The sequence below is a fragment of the Diceros bicornis genome, chromosome 7, assembly GCF_020826845.1.
Source record: "Diceros bicornis minor isolate mBicDic1 chromosome 7, mDicBic1.mat.cur, whole genome shotgun sequence".
Taxonomy (NCBI): domain Eukaryota; kingdom Metazoa; phylum Chordata; class Mammalia; order Perissodactyla; family Rhinocerotidae; genus Diceros; species Diceros bicornis.
This window is the reverse complement of record NC_080746.1, coordinates 63,592,021-63,612,653: the sequence shown is the minus strand read 5'-3', so window position 1 is coordinate 63,612,653 and position 20,633 is coordinate 63,592,021. Positions and strand designations below refer to the sequence as shown.

At 41.6% G+C, this 20,633-nt stretch overlaps 1 protein-coding gene across 1 annotated transcript; it reads right to left on the bottom strand.

Moving 5' to 3' along the window:
• Positions 1 to 595: 595 nt before the first annotated feature.
• Positions 596 to 20,268, bottom strand: LOC131408084 (olfactomedin-4-like). Its single transcript, XM_058544648.1, has 6 exons — positions 20,124 to 20,268; positions 19,840 to 19,865; positions 14,761 to 14,913; positions 9,259 to 9,471; positions 8,107 to 8,263; positions 596 to 1,386 (listed from the first exon to the last, which is right to left on the bottom strand). Exons 1-6 carry the CDS (start codon positions 20,266 to 20,268, stop codon positions 596 to 598), a joined length of 1,485 nt encoding a protein of 494 aa, XP_058400631.1.
• Between the last annotated feature and the right edge of the window lie 365 nt (positions 20,269 to 20,633).

Below are 20,633 nucleotides of genomic sequence, written 5' to 3'. Positions count from 1 at the left end.
TCAAGAAAACTCAGAGCATTTTACAGACATAATATAAGCATGCTGAATTTACTTATCTGCTACATACAGAACATTGTTCCAGGTGCTAGTATGAAAAACAGAATTGGCGATTTGTTCCCTCATGGAGCTTCAGATATTAACCTGCCTGATTAAGCCCCAGGTTTCTTTCAGGTATGGAAGAATTAGCAGGGCTACATGGAGGAGAACTGGCCATTAAGCCCTCTCTCCCATACAAAGAATCCCCAGAAGCCATACAGAGTTCTCTTTAAGTTCCTTAATTTCCAAATGTCACTTCACTGATGGCTTCCTTGGACCCATAAAGCCCCTAGACCTCTGATAATCTCACTCCCCTGGAAAGACCTTATTTCAGAAGGGAAATGCATCCTTGGAGGCAGATGGCTTCCAAGAGAACTCATCAAATCAGGGCAAATATCCTAAGTCTCTAGTGTGGTAGAGCTATGCACCCAAATATTACTACTAAGCAAATATACTCCTGGATCCCCCTGCAGATATCTAAATAAGTGGAGAAGAACATTTTTTCAATAAACATTTTATTTCACTCTCACCCTAACACCTAAACATCTTGCTGGGATTCCTATTTGAAGAAAACATCATAATTCAGAAGGTAACCATCATTATAGACAAAAAGTTTCTGGTCAAAAGGGTGATAGTTAATGCTTTGCACTTTTTCTTGCATCTTATGCATTGTAATGTCTAGTGTGCCCTCTTTCCCTGTGTTTGTGTCATAGTAGTAGAAGATCTCTTCTGTTTTGGTGTTCACAGTACGAGTAGCGTACAGAACCCCACATACCATGAAGGCATTAGAAACAGATGGTTTATACTGCTTGGTGTGCCAAGTGTTTAGCACCACAAGCGAGGTCTCATTGAGTTTACTAATCACCATGTTACCAGTGCTGGCTTCAGTTGCATAAATCACCCACAATCCATTTTCATCCACAGCCAAGTCAATGTCTTGCCAATTAACATTAGCATATGAAAAGCGGTTATTATAGGCAGCATCCGGGAGAGTTCGAGTCACAGCAACCTTGTTGGTGGTCAGGTTAACTTTGGCAATGTTCCGAGTATTGTACCAGTTGACATACATGTTGTTTTTGTAAACTGCTGTACCACTGCCTTGGCCATATGCAATCTGATACTGTTGGGCATATGTGTACAATAGCAAATCCTCTAGTGTGTTGTAGAGTCTGTAATATTCCAAGAGTTTCCCATCTGTATTCAAAGGTGCCACCCAATACAGCCCTTTCTCTGGATTTTCAGGAGAGTAATCCCGACCCCAGGCACCATACTTGTAGGAGAACCCTCTCCAGTTGAGCTGAACTATGGCCGGTCTGCTGATGTTCACCACACCACCATGACTACAGCTCCCTATACAAACAAAGAAATAAAACGGCATTCTTAGAGAAAATGAATGATAAGATGCAAATAGCTTACTATCCTAAGAACCAAAGGAATCCTTAAATATTTTTCTTGTCAAGGTTCAATGACAACAGTGGTTCTGATGGAGAAGAGCCAAAACCTTCTCTTGGTTTCAGTCTCAATGTAAACCTAGTATCAGCTCTAGAGAGAACTACCTTCTATTTCCATGGATGGGCTTTCAACCTGGAAAATGGGGATAATGAAACTGCCAAGAGCCATATTAAAAAGATTTGAGGGCCCAGAGACAGGAAAGGGGAACATGGTGAATTTAATAAATATTCTTCTATCAGGAAACATTTTGCAAATATGATTTTATTTGATGTTTCTTATACAGAAAGCAAGATCATTCCAGAATCCTACCCTATTTCCATAAAACCAGAAGGCGCTATTCACCAGGGTCAGGGAGAATTGATGAAGGAGAAGATTATCCTGGGCAAGTCTCCTTTCCCTTCACCCTTCTGCCCTTCCCTGGGACCCCAGGGACCAATGCTGCCCCAGGCTAATCTCAGAAGAGGAAGTTTTTAACGTGGTATTTTAAAGATCCAGAAAGATGATCCTACAATGGTGGAATTTCAGCCTTGAGAAGCCATGGAAGTTATTTTAGGGCAATATTGCCTGCTTTGTGCACAAAGCATAGCCCATCACATAGATCACTTGGTGATCACCTTGCAGCAGAGGTGTAAGGTGGGTCTTGCTGTTCATAAGCCATATTCCACTGTGCCATAGAATGACAGGCTTTATCTTTTCTATTCTGACACTATCACTGTCACAGTGTGTACAATCAAGTGAGACCAGACACACGGGCCCACTGAATCTATGTTCCCTGTAACACTTGGGTGAATGACTCAGGCTGGGCAATTGGCCCTTCACATTGTACATCCCCAGAAATGCCTGCCAATCCAAACCATTTATGAGCTATAAAAAAATAAAATAAAATTCCTCCAATATTTTTATAATAACTTTCCAAAGAGTTGAACACACGTTTTCTGGGATCTAATGAATCCCCTTCCAAAAGAAGTGAGATAGTTTATTGGACGAGGAAGAAAATTCAACTTCAAGTACATTTAAGGTCATTTATCCTCATCCTGCTGCCAGGGGCAGAGCAGGTGAGGGAAGGAAAGAACAGGACTTGAATCTCTGACTCTGGCTTTAAAGGCTTAGAGGGAATCAGGGAGCCATGGAGAGCACGTGAGGTAAGCTGGAGCCCAAAGCAGAGCTCCAAAGAATTGTCTGGAATTACCATTGTGGTGGGAGAAGGAGGAGCAAAGCTTTTGCCTCTGAGTCTCTGCCTCTGACAGATAGGGGAAGACCCATTCCTTTCCTTGCTAAATGTCTCCCCATTCTCTCCTTCTCAGTCAAGGACTGCTCAGAGGTGAAACCATTGCTAGAAATCTTGCTTTTATTTTTCCAATTCGCTCGGGTGTTTTGGTTTAGAGTTAAATACGTGCTCCTTAAATGCTCTCATAAATCCGCAGTTGATGGGAAAGCCAGCCAACCACACAACAGGTAGATAAATGAAACCACTCTGTACTCAACCTCATACAATTTTGTGTATTATTAAGCAGAACCCAGTTGCGGGTTTATTTTAATAACGCATGCGCTTTTCATAAATAAAAAAGTAACGTGTGCTCAGCCAAGAGGCTGCTCTCCACTAAAGAAATAGTAATAAAATTATAAATTATTATTTCTTCTCCTAAAAGTGATCTCTCAGATGAATGCTTGTTTGCTTTTGTTTATGAAACAATGCATGAATTATTAAAATAAAGTTAGCGATGTGTTCGGTTTAATGACAACAAAAACTGGTTGACTTTCCATATGCGACAAATTGGATTTTCTAGTTCTAATATCTTCCCGGGAACTTATTTATTCAACTACATTCACTCTGAGGAAATGAAAGAACATCACTTTTTTCTTGCAGGTCAGAAGACTTAGAAATTGCTTGCTTAAGTGAATCATGCCTTCCTGGAAAGGAAATAGCCCAAACCGGTAGCAAGAGAATAGTTAAGGAAAACTTCTGATGCATAAAACTAATTGAAGCATTACCATGAGGTTAAAGATAATAAACTAGTCCGTCCTAGATGGGGAAATCCTTAGATATGAAGGAACCAAAATAATCTTCTCTTAAAAATTATTGTTACTCTTACCTATTACCACTAACAATAATAATAACGATGGATCATCATTTCGTAAGTTGGCCAGGAAATTAAAATTGTACCTGGTATAAATATTAAAACTCTATAAAACGTAAATCTCTTTTCCTAACCTCCCAGTCATTCCTAAACACTCCCCTGTCCTTTTTCTCATCTTCCCTTTATCATTTATTACCTCTGGGCCATTTTTAGAGTGCAGGCTATGGTCAAAATGAAGTGGAAATAGAGAAGAGAACTAAGCACTGTTGCCAATACTACGGATGTGGCTACAGCAGTGACAGACCAGTAAAAAGGCTATGGCAGGCTTCCCGACTCCTGGCAGCAAACCATCTTGGAAACAAAGCTGAAATTGATAGCCAGCCCTATGCCCAACTGCTCATCTAGTCCAGCTGGAGTACCCATCTCCCCACCCAGCTACCCTGAGCTTCTCCCCACCCTCTCTTATCTCGCACCCCTTCCTAGCCCTTTCTTTCATTTCGAGGTCTTAAAGATACTCCATTCCCTTCCTGACCCTTCCATACAGATTTACCCCATCACTGGGACAACAACCCATCACCCAGCCATGATCCAAGAATTGTGAAAGATGTATGAATCATTTTGCATTTTCTGGTAGAAGAGAACACAGCATGGAGCTGAGAGTAAAAGTACCCTTTCAGCTGCTCCACAAGCAAGGAAGCAAAGATAATTTGGTGTTAATCAGGTTGATGAGTTGTTGGAACTTTCTTATCACTCCAGGAATCATAGGTGTACCTCTCTATTAAAGCATCTATGGAACGCAGCCTGGTACAGTGAAAATATTGCCAGACAGATTCCAATCAAATCTTGACTCCAATACTTACTAGCTATGTCTCCTTGAGCAAGTTAATTAACCCTCTGAGCCTCAGTTTCTTCATGTTAAAAAATAATAATTATACCTACTCTGCAAGACTATTAGGAAAAAATAGACAGAAGGTATGTACATGTAACTCAATAAATAGTAACTATCAGCATTATAATCCAATCGTGTTACAATTGAAGGTTTACATGACTGTCTCCCTTCCTGGTTAGTGGTTTTAGAGGTTTCTGCACCCATCCTGGTAACCTCAGTACCAAGAACAGGACCAATCACACAGTGGCACCAAATTATGTTTGTGGAATAAAGGAATGAAAGACTGATCAAATCTCCCAAACCCAGCTTACCCTTGTTTATAAAACAGTAGCCCTCTACCCTGATACATGTCTGAATTTTTCAGAGCCTGGTATTTACTCCATAGAACAGAATGCTAGGAACCCTCTATTCTAGTGTAGCCTTGGTTGGCAATCTCTTCATCATGCAATTCATTAGATATTGCCATAGTATTCTGAAAATATCCTGGGAAGCCATATGGTGAGACTTTAAAATAACCTAACTTGGCTTTTATAAAGTCTCATGCTTAGTAGCATTTTTTTAAAGGCCAAAGATGATACGCTTGCAGAGGAAACAGTCTTGGATACACCAATGCACTCTCTCATCTGGGCAACTAAACTTTGTTTGGGCAAAGAGGAGAATACAATTGACATGTGAGAATTAGGCAATTAAAATGGTCGTAATAATACAATGGTCAAACTAAATTGACTTTGAATTATTGGATATATGCTCCCCAGCACTCTGCTCTTCCCTAGGCTTGGGGCTTGGGCAGGTCACCCCATACCTTTCACACCCTACTCAATCCCCAACCATTGCTGAGCACCTGCTCTGTGTCGGCATGGAGCCCAACGTCTCCAATCACAATGGTGATCCACTCCTGGGCATTCACATAACATTCTGCCTAGCTGCAGTCAATTAGATTCAGGGGAAAAACAGGGAGAGACTAAAGCTAGTTGTCTTCAGGACAAAACATTAATGAGCAGGAGGCCAATTATTTTAGATTAGAAAGTTCTATAAAATGAAGCAGAAAAGGATGCCATTTGCAGCATAAACCAAGTAGAAAACATATTTTATTGAACTGTAACTACATGTACTGGTTCTAAGATCAAGCTGACCAGCTAACTGCAAATGCCAGGGAGTTGCTGAGAGAGCACAGAATTACTTGATAGCTGAGACTTGCATACAGGCTTTTTTGTTCTGTGCAACTTTGGAACAGAACAGGAAAAAGCAAACAGGCCAGATTTTTTTTTTTTTTTGGTGAGGAAGCTTAGTCCTGAGCTAACATCTGTTGCCAATCCTCTTTTTGGTGAGGAAGCTTAGTCCTGAGCTAACATCTGTTGCCAATCCTCTTTTTGCTGAGGAAGATTGGCCTTGAGCTAACATCTGTGCCCATCTTCCTCTATTTTATGTGGGACGCCTGCCACAGCATGGCTAGATAAGCGGTACATAGGTCCATGCCTGGGATCTGAACCTGCCAACTTCAGGTCACTGAAGTGGAGCATGCAAACTTAACCACTACACCACTGGGCCAGCCCCCAGGCCAGATTTTAAAGTCTCATAATAGCGAGTAACTTTAATTAAAGTCTCCACAGGCTCACAACTTTGTGGTGCCTGGGGATTTTCCAATTCTGCTTTATCAACCTATCCACATGGAAAGAGAGCAAGTGAAAGAAATTGATTTAAAAACATGACAAAAAGTTTAATATAAACATCATAAATATAATGTGAACAAAGCTGGAGGATGGCCAAGTGGCTTGGCAGGGATCCAAGAACAGCCAACGTTGTGGGGAAGAGAGAAAATCTGGGTCTAATTTGCTTAAACAACGCAGCTGGGCTGGGATGGCTCACAGAAGTCTTAGTGTAAGTAAGAAAGTACAGTGTACTTTCTCCCCCACTGCTGTCTGTGAGTTACTGACACCTGACACTTTGGGTCCTGAGATGACCAGGGAGCGAGAGGCCTTGCACTTCCTCCTCAGCTCTGTCACTAACTACCTGTGTGGGCTCAGGAAAAGCAGCATCTTCAACACCTAAGTGCCCTCCTCTGAGACATGGTGGGCCTCAGCTAGACGGTCTTGAATGTTCCTTCCTGCTGTAAAACATCCTCATTCTAAGGGATACATAGAAACTTGTGCTGGAAAAATCTATACCATGAAGATTTGCTGAGATAAAAAGAAAAAAAAAAAAAGGAAAAGAAAAAGAAAAAAAAAAACTTGCTCCGGTATTATCAGTGGTTGTCATTGCTTGAAATCCTGCCTTCAAGGAGCCCAGCAAAATGAGCCCTCATTTCCAATGCAGGTTGACACAGCTGGTCCCAGACCAAATTTAGCCTTAGTTTATTACAGAGGACAGAGCATAGCCTTTGTCCTAAACCTTCTCTGTTTGTCACAGCATGGCAGATTCTCAACTGCAGAGGGAAGGAAGAGTCCCCTGAACAACACCAAGAGGCTTATAACTATGGCAGTATCTAGAAACCGGCTACACTCAGAAGGATCCAGAAAGGCATAGCCTAAAAGGAAACAGATTGTGAGCAATAGGAATTAATGGAAAATCACAAGAGCTGTATGATTTGATGAAAAGATTCCTTTCTTATTCAGGCTGAGATGCTCACAACCTGTAGAGAGAGCTTCCCTGTGACACCAGCATCTCTAAAGCACAGGGCTGAATGCTGCAGCTGAGAGGCTGGCTTTAGTTCACCTGGAGGGATGTGCTGAAGCACACAAGGACCTGCCACTGCCTTGGTTTGCATCAAGGTTTTCACTTCAATTATAATAACAATTGCCAAGGCATATATGCCCGTCATAGAGCTCTGAGCTTCCCAAGCCTTGTTTCATTAATCCTGACAGCCACCCTGCAAGGTAGGTGCTACCATTATCCCATTTTATGAGTGAGAATATTAAGGATCTTTTTGACGTGGCCACATAGCTGGGAAGCTCAGGTCTTTGGGGTCCCAAAGCCATGCTCTTGACCCCCACACTCCGCTGGCTCCATTCACAGGGGTATTTATGGGGCACCCACCTCTATGTTATACTTGACCCCCAGGATGATTCATTAGAGAGGGAGAGGCCATCCCTGCCCTCCAGGTACTCACAGTCCAAGAGGGACAGCAAGGTACACCCACAAGTACTGGACAGGTGGGGCCATGCCTTTGATCCTCACTGAACCCTAGGATACACTCTACAGCAGGTGCCCAACAGGCATTTAAGGAAAGCACAAAGGAAAAATGAAAAGGTGGAAGGAGAGAAGGCGAGAAGGAGGATTCAAGGCATAACCCCAGCTCATCATATAAACCCAGAGGACAGCACAGATGTCACTCAGATTCCAGAAGCTTTCACCTGGTCCCCTCATAGCAACTCCATCACCAGAGAGATATTTTCCTGATAGTAAATGCAAAAGGAATACGTGTAACATATGGATTCTGTTTTAAATCAACTCATTGTGCTTTTCCTCTGTGAGCCCCCGAATGTGATAGCATGGAGAGCTACTAGGAGAGGAGATTTAAAAGCATGAAAGAGTAAACTGAGAACTGCAAGAATCCCATCCTTCCTTCGCAATTGCAATCCTGAATTCCTTCCCCACCCCGCTCTTGGCTCCTCACAAGGCCTGGCACATGTAGTAAAAATATGGCACGCTTACCTGGAGCAGGAGGAGGGACGGTGGCAGGAACACTTTCTTTAGAGGCTTCACATTCTTTTAGCCTGGTCTTCAGAGCCACAATTTCTCGGCGAATGGCAAGGACATTGTTTTTGTCTAGTGTCTCCAGTTTCTCTACCACAAGAGTCAAATTCCTTATCTAAGGAAATAAAAATTCAGAGTGACTTTATGTGATCATGCAATTTCTTTCATAAACATGCGAGGGCTGAATTTGTCACTTAGTGAAACATTGCTGGAGAATACACCTGAGATTCTTCTGAATGGTTTCATTTGGAAGAATACATTTTACCATTTAGCGTGAACACCTGTCAGATCACAGGCAGATGTGTGTGACAAGAAGAAAATGGCAAAGATTTTAACAGCTTTGATAATAGAGCACAGGCTCAGTCTAAACATCCACAAATGTCCATTAAGGGCCATTCATCATAACCTTTTCCTATAAACTCGTGTTTACTCATGTTGTGTTATAATTAAGTTTCTAATGAATGGTGCGCCCCAAAGAAAAGTTGAATTCTAAAATGTGTAACTAGCATTCTCAATTATAGTAGATGTCATGACTGTGCTAGAAAATTCTCATGGATAAAAATTATCTAACCATAACATTAATGTGATGGTATTTATCCACAGAGATTAAAAGCCTTCACTAAAACATACTCATGAGAAACTTCTTTAAAGAGGGTTACCAATATGTGAAGAAGAGTTCCAAGAGAGATTAAGGTTTACGTGATCACTCAAAAGGAAAAACAGACCTAGCAAGTCCAACATCAGGTAAATTGTGGCTTTCTAGTCCCACGAGGATAAATCCAGAACAGAGAAGATACTTGATCTAGCTTGGCCATGCAGTTGTTCAGATTTATATCACCTCCTTTCTAGAGACAGTGAAAGGCCATTTGGTTCTGGGGCAGGACTCTGACCGTTAGAGAATACCTGCTCTTCAATCAACATGTTCCCAATGTGTTTAACTTACTATTCAAAGACAGGCATCCACCTACAGCAGAACATGGGACATACCACATGGTCATGAGACAGTACAGAATCAGAAGTCAGAAGAGAGAGATTCATAACCTGGGCCTAGCACTTGATCACTGAAGAGGATTTATTATTAATCCACTGAGAAGCAAGTTCATTCCTTACCTCCACTTCCAGCTGGTCAACAATTTCTGAGCTTCCAACAAAACTCTCCTTCAACCGTATGATCAGTTTCTGCATCTCCTTCACTTCTATCTTGATCAGCTCAAAGTCCAGTTCAGTGTAAGAAATGGTATCCTTTTCCATGATCTCTACTCGGACAGTTAGGTTTATGAGTTTCTCTTCATACACACTGATTAAATGGACATACTCCTTCACCTGAAGGGGAATCAAAATGCTCAAGTCAATCCCCAGAGTAGTATCATACAGTCTTCCTCCACTACCAAGCCCTCAGAGACTATTTGATTACTGTCAACATATATATATTTTTTTTTGGTAAAGAAATGGATCAAAAATATATTTAACTAGATTTTTTTAATCTATCCAAATACAAACTATAAAGAATTTATTACATTTGAGGGGTGTATTTTTCACTTGCCTAAACAAAATAATTTTGCTTCAAAATCCATCCGCAAGTACATTTTAATCTCCATTTTAATGTTTGAAGATATTAGCTCTCCAAACTAAAGTGGTTCGAATCAGAGTCTCTTGCCCTCCTTCCTCCCCTCAATGCACATGATCAGGGTTTCCCAACTTCAGCACTATTGACAATCTGAGCTACATCATTCTTTCTTGTGGGGGGATATATTATGTATTGTAGGATGTTTAGCAGCCACTCTTGCCTCTAGGTGACAACAGCATCCACCTAACCCCTAGCTGTGATAACCAAAAGTGCCCCAGACATTGTTAAATGCTCACGCGGGCAAAGTCACTACCACCACCACCCTCCCTCTGTTTAGAACCACAGCGCTAAATCTAAGTATTTTCTAGAAGAGGGAGAAATGCACTAAGCAGAATTCCTTTCATTGAGTGCACCCACATTTATTCCAAGAACGCTTATTGCAATAAGACCTTTAAATTGCACATTTGTTGCATATATTTGAATGTCTGATCATTAAGCTAAAATATTTCCAAAAATTCCCTTGATGGTTTAGTGTATAATTGGAATCTCCAAATGGATATTTCAGCAAACACAGTTGGTGGTTCTTTCTGTATCTGGTCTCTAAAAGAAATGCCATGGCTTTTTAAAGGACCTGCTCATTAAAAGTTGCTGGTTTTACATTCTTTTTAAAAATTTGAACATAAGTGATACTTTTCCCCAAACTGTGCTAATGTCAAGTAGCTGATCCACAGTGCCTGGATGAATTCAGAGCCAGATGTTGGCCTCTGATCCTCCTAACACGAAAGGCAGCCCTAACTTTTGTCATTTTAGCCCTTCCACTTAACCCCACTGTGCAAATTAACGTAGACACATAAGCCACAGATGTAAAGGGCTAGGGCTTCAGGCAAAGAGGATTTTAATGAAAGTTGAAAATGCAGCCCTTGGCACTTCTAGTGTATCTCCTCAGGCAACTGATACTCACTGCCATCAGATGTGCCATCACTTGGAGGCTCATAAGGCTATTGACATTTTGGTGGTAAGGAGGTTAAAATATCTATCTATCTATATATACATAGATATATGTATATAAAACCTAACAAGTCTCCGTCAAAAGTACAAACACAGATAAGGTAACCAGCCTTCAATTTCTACAAAAACCAGGTATATAATCTTGCCTGCGACAAAAAAAGAATAATAAATTGCTAATCAGTTGCAGAAATGGAAGTTCGTGAAATGAATATTCTTGCTGGCGTTTGGCCTCGCCAGCTCTTGGAACAAATGAAACACCCTCGGCTTTCCTAGAACATTTTGGTGGCACATCGCAGCTGCTGTTCTACAAAAATGAGTGATTCAACTGTCTTCTCCACTAAATAAAATGTGGCTCTACCAGATTCTCACTGACAACCAAGTCATAACCTGGAGTCTGCTACCTAGGAGAGTGTGTGCTGTGCCTGCCGTAGTTTAGTCACAAAATGAAGGGTCTCTAAAGATCTGTTTAGGAAAAAAGTGAGGTTCTTTCAGCTCACATTTGAAGGAAAGCTCAGTGATGTTCAGGAAAACTTGGAAGATGCATGGAGTTATAGAAGGCAGGAGAGAATTTGAGGATGAGCCAGAAAGACTTCACAGTGTGAAATTTACTAATTTAAGTAGATTGTTAGTATAAACCCTTCTATGGATCTCCAGTGTTGAGACAGCATGGACAATTCTGTGAACATCCCAGATCTCCCTGGAAGGTGCAGTCTCAGCAGAGGCAGCCCAACCTCCCTGGGGATGTGTAGCAAGAATATGAGTCTAGCCCTAAGGGGGCACATCCCTGTGTCAACACCTTTACTGTGAAGCTCCTCATCACTTCAAGTTTGAGCTTCAGAAGATTCATCCATGCTTACCTTCAAATCACCAGCCTAACATTCAGAGCTTGCATTCTTTTGTTATGCACATATTATGTCATTGATGGGTTCTAAGAATCAAATTTTGTTTGGGGGTTGTTCTGGGTGTTTGTTGTTGTTCCATACAGTAAATGTGTCTTGTAATAGATAAGGATGTAGTACAGCTAGCTATTAAGCTAAAAAGTTAGTCTGGCTTGTGTTTCTGCCAGTTCCTCAAAACCTGTGATCAGAGTTATGGCCAGATTATTTGAAATAAGTAAATGTATTTTGCAACACGCTGTTATTTTAATATATCTTTAAAAATAAATGTTACAATATTAGTTGAGCTTGAATTGACCATCAAGACATATGAAGCACTTTAGAGCTAGACCCATCTAAGCTCAATTTGACTTCAGTACTTAGGGGGCAAATAACTTAATTTCTTTAAGCTTTGGTTTCCTCCTATAAACTGCGATCAATGATATCAAGCTTACAATATTATAGTAAAGACCTGAGATAACATATATAAAATGCTTAGCATAATGGTTGTCCTATAAATTACAGTCATTATTAGAGAAACAGTGATTTCAGGTTTTTTCAATCTGACCTTTTAATTTATTATATTTCACTGCACAAAACATTGCTTAATCAATGTTGTTTGTTTATGGGTTGGCTACATGTCTGGGCTGCCTCAACTTTCTAATGCATGAGGATCTATTAGCAAATGTGTTATATTAAATAACTTGCCCCAAAGACCATAAGCCTCAAGAGAAAGAAAATCCTGAGCTGCCTTTTGTGTCATCCCCTTCCTAAGTATTGTCACGAGAGGACATGTTATAAACAACAGAAAAGGATAAAATGCTTTCAGCATCTTATGCAGAGGCAGCTCCCTGTCTTCTCTGTGTACTGACAGATAATGAATCAACGTAAGGCAGTCAAAACCCTTTTCTACTGGCCTGCCCAAACAGGCATTCCCCCAGGCCTCTAGATAAACAATGATTTCCAAGGCAACCTAGGGATAGCTATAATAATTCACCTGGAAATTCAAAAGCCCTCAGCTGAAGAGATAACTTTGGATTTGAAGGCATTACTGACCTACTGCATCTCTTCTTGGGTCTGCACTGGAGGATGATGATAGCATGGGCGAGAGAAAAGAGAACTGGGATAATTCCTAAGACCCAAATTCCCAACCTGGCTTAACCAGTCAAGAGAGGGATGATCTCTCCATTTATGTCCCTTCTCCTTTATGAACCTCAGTTTTTCCATGCCTAAAATGGGAGGGAGAACACCGGGCCTATCTGTCTTGAAGGGTTGCTTGAGAATAAAATAGAACTGAAAGCATTAAGAAAAGTGCAAAGGAAAGCTGTTACTATTATCATTGTTATTATCACCTCTCACATCAACTCTATTAAGCAAATCTCAGCTGGCAGGTCAATTTCTTTCTTAGACCTCAATCACAAATCTTTCAGGACCAGCTACTGACACTTTCAGAACTAAAAGTTTTCCAACCTACTCCACCCGTCTTCCCTGCCAATTATTAGCAAGGCAGATGCCACCTGCCCCCGATACGGGATTGGAATAAAATGTCCCATACTCACAAACCTGGCAAGCTACATACTTTCCCTGGAGCAGCATGGGGTTTCAAACTGCCCTTCACACTCCTGCCAGCAAAGAAGACATGCAAATCAGAAGCTTCCACTATTTCAAAGCAAATGACTCTAACTCAAAATATCTTTACCTAGGATTTTCCTCTGCTTGTTATGTTTTTATGCATAACTTCTTATCTGTACTTGATTATGCTGGAATAAGGCTATGAATATTAATGATTGGAATTTATAATTTAGTGCTGTGCCTTTTCTGCTGATTAATTCAAGGATATTTTATTTCTTAAGAAGCTAGCTTCCTGGAATAGTCAAACACATCTTCTTGGACACTCATTTAGCTTAGAATATTTATGTACCAATTCAGGTTGAAAGCAGGGTCTCAGTCTCACCATAATTTTTGTCTTAAAGGATATCTATGCTAGATGTTGAGGTAGCTAAGCTTAAATTTCTCAGGAAAACTTATTTTGAATCTTGCAGGAAAGACAGAGCTCCTTGTAAATTAATGGAGTGTATTAAATAATGCATAATGTGATTATAGCCTAGCTTGGACTTCACCGATGCAGAAAATGGGAGTTCTTCTAACTGATATTTACCTTGGCTAAAAAGATAGAAGGGCTCAAAACTGGAATGCCAACTCACATTGCTCCAGCCAGCTCAGAGAAAAGCAAACCCTGTGGGATAACTTCCTCTGGCCAGAGAAAAGTGGTAATCAGGGGATGTGAGTCAGGATTTTTCCCAAGGCTGAGGGACTTGTTAGTCTTGATTCAAATTCCCAGGGAAGCCTTCAGTTTTGGTCTAATGTTAGACACATCTAACGTAATGTTTCTGCTGAGACAACAGAAGATAATATCAAGAAAGAGAGAGAGGGAGAGGGACAAAGGAAGAAAGTAAATTGGAACGACAGAACAAGAGGAAGAAACAGGAAAAGAGGGAGGAAGGAAGGTGGATAAGAGGCAGAAGTTTCGGGGGAGTGGAGGAGGAGACGGAAGAGGAAGAGAAGGTGAAGTGACCTTCCAAAAGTAAGAGCAGACCAAAAAGGGTAAAAAACAAAAAAACAAAAGAATTAAGAAGGAAAGGGAAAGAAAGATTAGGAGGGATTGACAAAGCAAAGGTTGAGACAAGGGGAGAAATAAAAAGAAAAAGGAAGAAGAAATGAAATGGGAATAGGAAGGAAAAGTGAAAGAGAAGGAAGATAGAATAGAATAGAAAGAGGATAGAAGAGAGGAAAGAAAAAAAAAGCAGAGCTGGAGGGAAGACCAGCAGGAAAAAGAAACAACAAAGCAAAATAAAAACTGCAGAGTTGGGGTTTGCAGGGAGATCTCCGGCTTCCTTCCAACTGCAAGAGTACCACAATGTTGAAGTGAGTTTACCATGGCGTGAATAATCTCAATCCCATTTTCCTCCTGTGCTCTCATTTTTCCTGCTCTAAAGAACTCCGTAGGTGTACTATAGTAAATGTTAACGCCTCCACAGGACGCAAGTGTGCTGTCTTTGATCCAGTGAAGAATGGCTGCTCATCAAGTCCTGAATAAAAAGTGTTTTGTTTTGTTTATTTGTTCTTATTAAGATATTGTCGGAAGAGAAAAAAAATGCTTACTTTAGAAAGCTCTGTCTTGAACTTCTCGGAGAGAATGTTAGCTGTGTATTCCAAGCGTTCCACTCTCTCCACAGGAAAGGTGGTGTCCGGCAGGATAACGGAGCACTGGCAGGTCCCGCTATCATCCTTGGAGCCAGTGAAATTGGAAAATGACTGCAAACAAAAATAAGTTCAACAACAGTAATAAGCTGAGAAATGAGCTTTTTGGCTACTGGAATGACAGAAATTCTCTTGTCAAAAGAGTGCTTAGAGGCAAGCAAGTGGAGTCCAATACATAAATGAATAAAATCATAGAAACAAGCTAAAACTGCCATGTTTCACAGGTGGTTAATTACGCACAGTGTTCATCCATGTCTCCACCTGTTGGGCTGAACCACTATGTCAATCACCTTTCCCTAAAGGAAGATTCTCCTTTCTAAATGAGTCTTAAAGGAAATTATTACTGTACCGACGCCAGGAAAGGGAAATAAAGAAGTGATGAGAGTCCTAAGTTTAAATTCTAATTCTACCACTTAAGGGACGTGAACCCTCATTAAGTCTCAGTTTCCTCATGTGTCAAATGGAGATAACTGACTTCACAGGGTTGTGCTCAAGATTAATTGAGTAATGTAAACCAAGTCCCTGGTACATGGTAGGTGATCAGTCACTTTCCTTTTCCTCCTACTCTCTCGGTTTCTTTTCCTCATCTGTATCCAAACCCCAAGCCAATGCCTTCCAAGAGAATGAAGAGAACATCAGGATATGGGTTACAGTGAAACTATACAGTGCAATTCGCATCTTCTTTTCACCTGGGAAATTGTATAATTAACATTCCTCAAAATGGAAACAAACCAGCCATTTGTTAAAAACTGAACGGTGTATGAGTTTGAAGGTTTTGTACAAATTTCTTTTAAGTTTTCCAGCTTACCACTTGCAGAAATGTCATTTTAAAATATTTGATTTTTCTTGAAGATATTCAGGCTCACACTTTGGTGCCGCTGCATGTTTTAAAACGACAGGTTTGAAAGATCCTGTTTTTCTTTTGTCCCCTTTGATCTTCCCCAAGGGGATCCAGCACAATTAACATTTTTTTTTTATTACTACTATTGCCTTACAGAGTAACCCTTGGCAGCCGACTGACTGGCTATGCCCTTCAATGATCTCATCTGACAGCCAGCCCAAAGCTCACCTGTGGAATATCAGCCTGAAGGGTCTCTTTCTGAAACTACAAAGGGGAGGTCAGTGGCTTGCAGAGTTTAAAGAGATGCAGGCTAGAGCTCTCAAAGTTTAAGAGGTAAGGTGACTACAGCTAAAGTTGTGTGCTCTGAGCGTTTAATATCTACCAACCCCATGATTCCCAAACAAGCTGGACCTAGATGCTTCTATAATCAAGATTATTCTGTCAGCGAACTTTGGACAAATTAATTCAGGCTTTTGCAACTAAGTTGTTAATTTAACAATTAATTGAGTTTAGTTAATTTAACCTAATCTTCTTTAAGAAGAGCAGAATGAAAAAAAATATATATATATACAGATCTTCCTTGACTTACAATGGGGTTACATCCCAATAAACCCATCGTAAGTGAAAAATAAAATATCATAGGTCGAAAGTGCATTTAATACACCTAACCTACCGAACATCATAGCTTAGCCCAGCCTACCTTAAATGTGCTCAGAACACTTACGTTAGCCTACAGTTAGGCAAAATCATCTAACACAAAGTATATTTTATGATAAAGTGTTGAATATCTCATGTAACTTATTGAATACTGTACTTCAAGTGAAAAACAGAATGGTTGAATGGGGACAGAATGGTTGTTAAGTGTATGGGTTGTTTACCCTCGTGATCACGTGGCTGAATGGAAGCTGCGGCTCGCTGTTGATGCCCAGCATCACACCAGAGTATTGTAACACATATAGATAGCCTGGGGAAACATCAAAAATCAAAATTCGAAGTTTGGTTTCTACTGAATGTGTATCACTTTTGCAACATCATAAAGTCGAAAAATCGTTAAGTCGAACCATTTTTAAGTAGGGGACCATCTGCATATATATATATTTGTACCCAAAACTCCCTATGCCAGGTAAATTCTTGACATTGGCCTCAATTTTCTTTGCCAATCACATCCCACACCTGCAGGAATTGGGGAGTAAGAAGGAGGGACAAGCAGGTTTATGCTGAACACAGGGGCTGGGATAGGGGGAAGGAAAGGGTCTTTGCCGGGGATGCATAAAGACTAGACAAGCTCTACAGGGAACCTGTCAGAGAGACCAGCTTCCCTTGGAACCAGCTTTATCACTCCCACTGAAGACAGAAAGACTACAGCTGAAGCTCAAAAAAACCAAGGCTTTTACAAGAGGACCAGTACATCATGGACTTTTGAAGAAATAGCTTATTATAATAACTGTCTACCCCCCAAATTCTTGCATTGCATTCTGACAGGGGAAGGTGAATTAGTTGCACAAGACAGGGTTGAACCATTCTTAGAGTTCTCTGAAAAGGTCTGTCAACTCAGAAAAAGTGGAGATCATCAGTTTCTAGGCAATCAACTAGACACCACTAGCTAATAACTTACAGTCCTGAAGTTCACCTGAAAGGCAGGCAAATAATTATGAGCCCTGCTGACAGCCTTCCACTGTCTTCATTCAACATCTCTGTCCCAGCACTGTGGACTCCCCAGCTTCCATCCTGCTTATCATCAGCCCAGCGTGCTCAGCTGACATCGAAATGGTCCATAAGTTTGATCAGTGTCTCCCATTAGAGACGTTTCTGCTCCTCCCACTCAAAGACAATGAAGCTAATGGTGATGGATCTTTCCCTGCAGTGAACGCCTAAACTCTATACAAATGTAACTGGGAATGGGAGACATAGACAAGTGCTTGTCCCCTTGGCCTTGTGGAGAGCAAATAGGACCCCACATACCCCACAAGACACCTTACACTGATAGGTTCTCACTCAGCGTGAGTTCAATTAACATTTACTGGTGTCTACAATTTGCCAGGCTCTGGCCTTAGGGAGACAAATAAAACCCGATTCCTGCCCAGTGAATCAGGCCCATCGTCAGTATGAAAGCCTAACAAGCCCCTTAGCCTGATGACAAAAGCACGTGACTTGTTGTGCTTCCGACTCTGCCGGTTGCAGTGGGGAGTGAAGCATGGAACCTTTTCTCGTCTATGAAATGAGGACCCTGAAAGCGGCCTCTTCTTTGGGGGGTGACATCTGAGGCAGGTGGAGTGCTCTGAGAACTACAGCAGAAGGTGCGACTCACATTTGTGATTTAAGGTTGCAGTTGGCTCTAATGAGTAGCCAGGTCTAAGTGCCTGTAAAGATTCAAGGCATAAAATAATGGTACTCAACATTTTCAAAATATAGAAAATGATACATTTGGAACTTGCTCAACAATAGTTATAAAGGAGTTTTCCACCACTTTCCAAAGAGCTCATCAAGCTGACAGCCCTAGGATGGGGTTTATAATGGAAGTGATACTTAAGTCTGCCGTAAAAATGTTGGAGTTGTGATATTGACTCACCAGAGGGAGATAAGTAAACCAGAAAGGAAATTAAAAGCTTTAAGTGCAATTTAACTACTTACCAGACAACAGGCATTTTGAATTTCTCCATTTCTTGACCTATATTTTCTTTTCCATTATTTTAGCTGATAAGCATAACCAAATACTGGCTTCTGATTGGTGATGAAGCTTCAAAGTAAATTATTATTGTTAACCTGATTTTTTTTGTTTAATGCTAACTAGTTCTAATTGTCCCCAGAAATCACTTAGTATCACAGAACAAAATGATGCATCTGATTTCTGGCTACAAAGAATCATTGTGCATGCTCATGATTACCAAACCATTCTCCTCTTAAAAATAATCAGTTTTCATCTATATCCCCTGAAAATATAGAAAGTTGCATAGAGAGAGATGGTGAAGAGCATAGGCAGACTAAGTTTGAGCTGTGTAACTTGCTAGCTTAGTGACTTTAAGCCAACGACTTCACCTCTCTAAGCCTCCGTTTTCACATCTCTAAAATGGGACCAGTAATTTTACCTACCTCTTAGGATTAAGTAACATAATATATATTATGTACTTAACCTAGTCCTGGCATTTATTAGGCACTCAATGAATATTGTTGCTGTCGTTTCTCTCTGGGCCCCATCCAACACATTTGTTAATCAGCAAATTTTCATCACCTACATAGTCCTGATGGGAAATGGAAAACAAAAAACCAAAAGCATTTTCCTCCCCTTTTCCCACTGATTCTTCCATTCAGACATGATCACGTAAGCAGCAACCTGACCTGTGAGTAGAGATCATAGAAGCGCAGAGGGACGGGTTTTGAAGGAGTTAGGCCTCCCCAACCCCAAGTCATGCCTTAGCTTGGAAAGCCCCAAGGAGCTGGGATCTCCACACATTCTAGGGAGGTTGTTTAGCTGGACCAATCTCCTTCTAGTGTATGCTTTGGGTTTGTTTGTTTGTTGCTACTGCTGTTGTTTCAAGCTGGAAATGGCTCTAAAGATTCCCTATAAGGAAGATTGAGAAAGAGTTAACACTCCTCGAGGAAAGTCCATGTGTAACAGCACTTTCCTCAAGACCAATGACTCCTCCCCCTACTTCTGTCACCCATCTGCTTTACAAACTAGTCTTAGAGAAACTGTCAGGGCTCCACTGGAGCATCATGGCTCTCATCCCCCAAGGGATATTCTTCACAGTCCGCAGGTCCCTGCTGGGCAGCAATCAACTGGACAAATTTTTCTAGAGCTTCTACTGGCAGGGCCCCTTCCCTAACAGTTCTCCTCCTGATGGAACCCAGGCAGCTCTAGAAACTCCCTATCCTACACTGATTCTAAAGTGCAGCCAGGTTTGAGAATCTCTTTAAAGCTTACATTGTTTCCTGAAAGCCCCCACTTGGAGAACCGAGATTTTGTCTCTTGTTAACAATTTAGTTATTTCACCTAGGTTTTAATTTATTTCCAGGCTGCCTACAGTTAACAAAGAGAGTCGTAAATCTTTTAGAGTGCTCAGATCTGTGAAATTATATTCAGGTCCCCAAAAAGTGAGAGGAAGGGAATGAATGCAGATCTCAGACTGGGACCTCCTTACCTGGGACACGGAGCTGGGGCCAGAGCTGGGGCTGGAGCTGGGGCCAGGGCCAGAGCCAGAGCCAGACGTAGAGCTGGAGCCAGAGCCAGAGGTGAAGCTGGAGCCAAAGTCATAGGTGGGGAAGGAGCTGGGGCTGGGGCTGGAGTCAGAGCCAGAGGTGAAGCTGGAGCCAAAGTCATAGGTGGGGAAGGAGCTGGGGCTGGGGCTGGAGTCAGAGCCAGAGGTGAAGCTGGAGCCAAAGTCATAGGTGGGGAAGGAGCTGGGGCTGGGGCTGGAGTCAGAGCCAGAGGTGAAGCTGGAGCCAAAGTCATAGGTGGGGAAGGAGCTGGGGCTGGGACCAGAAGCCAGGGTCCCCAAATCCCCCCAGGCCCCTGCGGCTGGGCCAAGGAGGAACAGTAGAGCCAGCAGGAAGGGAAGGCGCAGGCTCATCTTGTCCTCTTGGTTGGAGCGGCTGGCTTCTGCACAGAGCCCAGGGGCTTCTTATAGTGCCCAGTGGGGATTTCCCCATGGCTAGTTTGTGGGGAAAGAGGAAGCTGCCGGGACTGCCCCAAGAGGGTCAGGACACCCAGGTATCTGAGTCACCTCCACACCTTCTTGCAGAGCTCCGCTCTGCCAGCTGCCTTTAGTTCTGCATATCTCCTGCCAAATATTAACTCAAATGTGATTTTTAAACTCAATATCTGGTTTCTAACTTGATACTTCCTTGAAAGAGATGAGATCAAAGCAGTCTTTGTGGATGAAACAGAGCTTGGAGGCCCCAGGAAGGAAAAGCAACCCTCAGTCCTTTGCCCAGA

Coding starts and splice junctions, on each gene's coding strand:
- LOC131408084 (XM_058544648.1), bottom strand. CDS start 20,268: ATGAGCCTGCGCCTTCCCTTCCTGCTGGCTCTACTGTTCCTCCTTGGC. Junction 14,914..19,839: donor GCCCCAGCTCCGTGTCCCAG/GTAAGGAGGTCC, acceptor TTTTGTTTGCAG/TCATTTTCCAATTTCACTGG. Junction 1,387..8,106: donor CGTCCCTCCTCCTGCTCCAG/GTAAGCGTGCCA, acceptor TTGTTTGTATAG/GGAGCTGTAGTCATGGTGGT.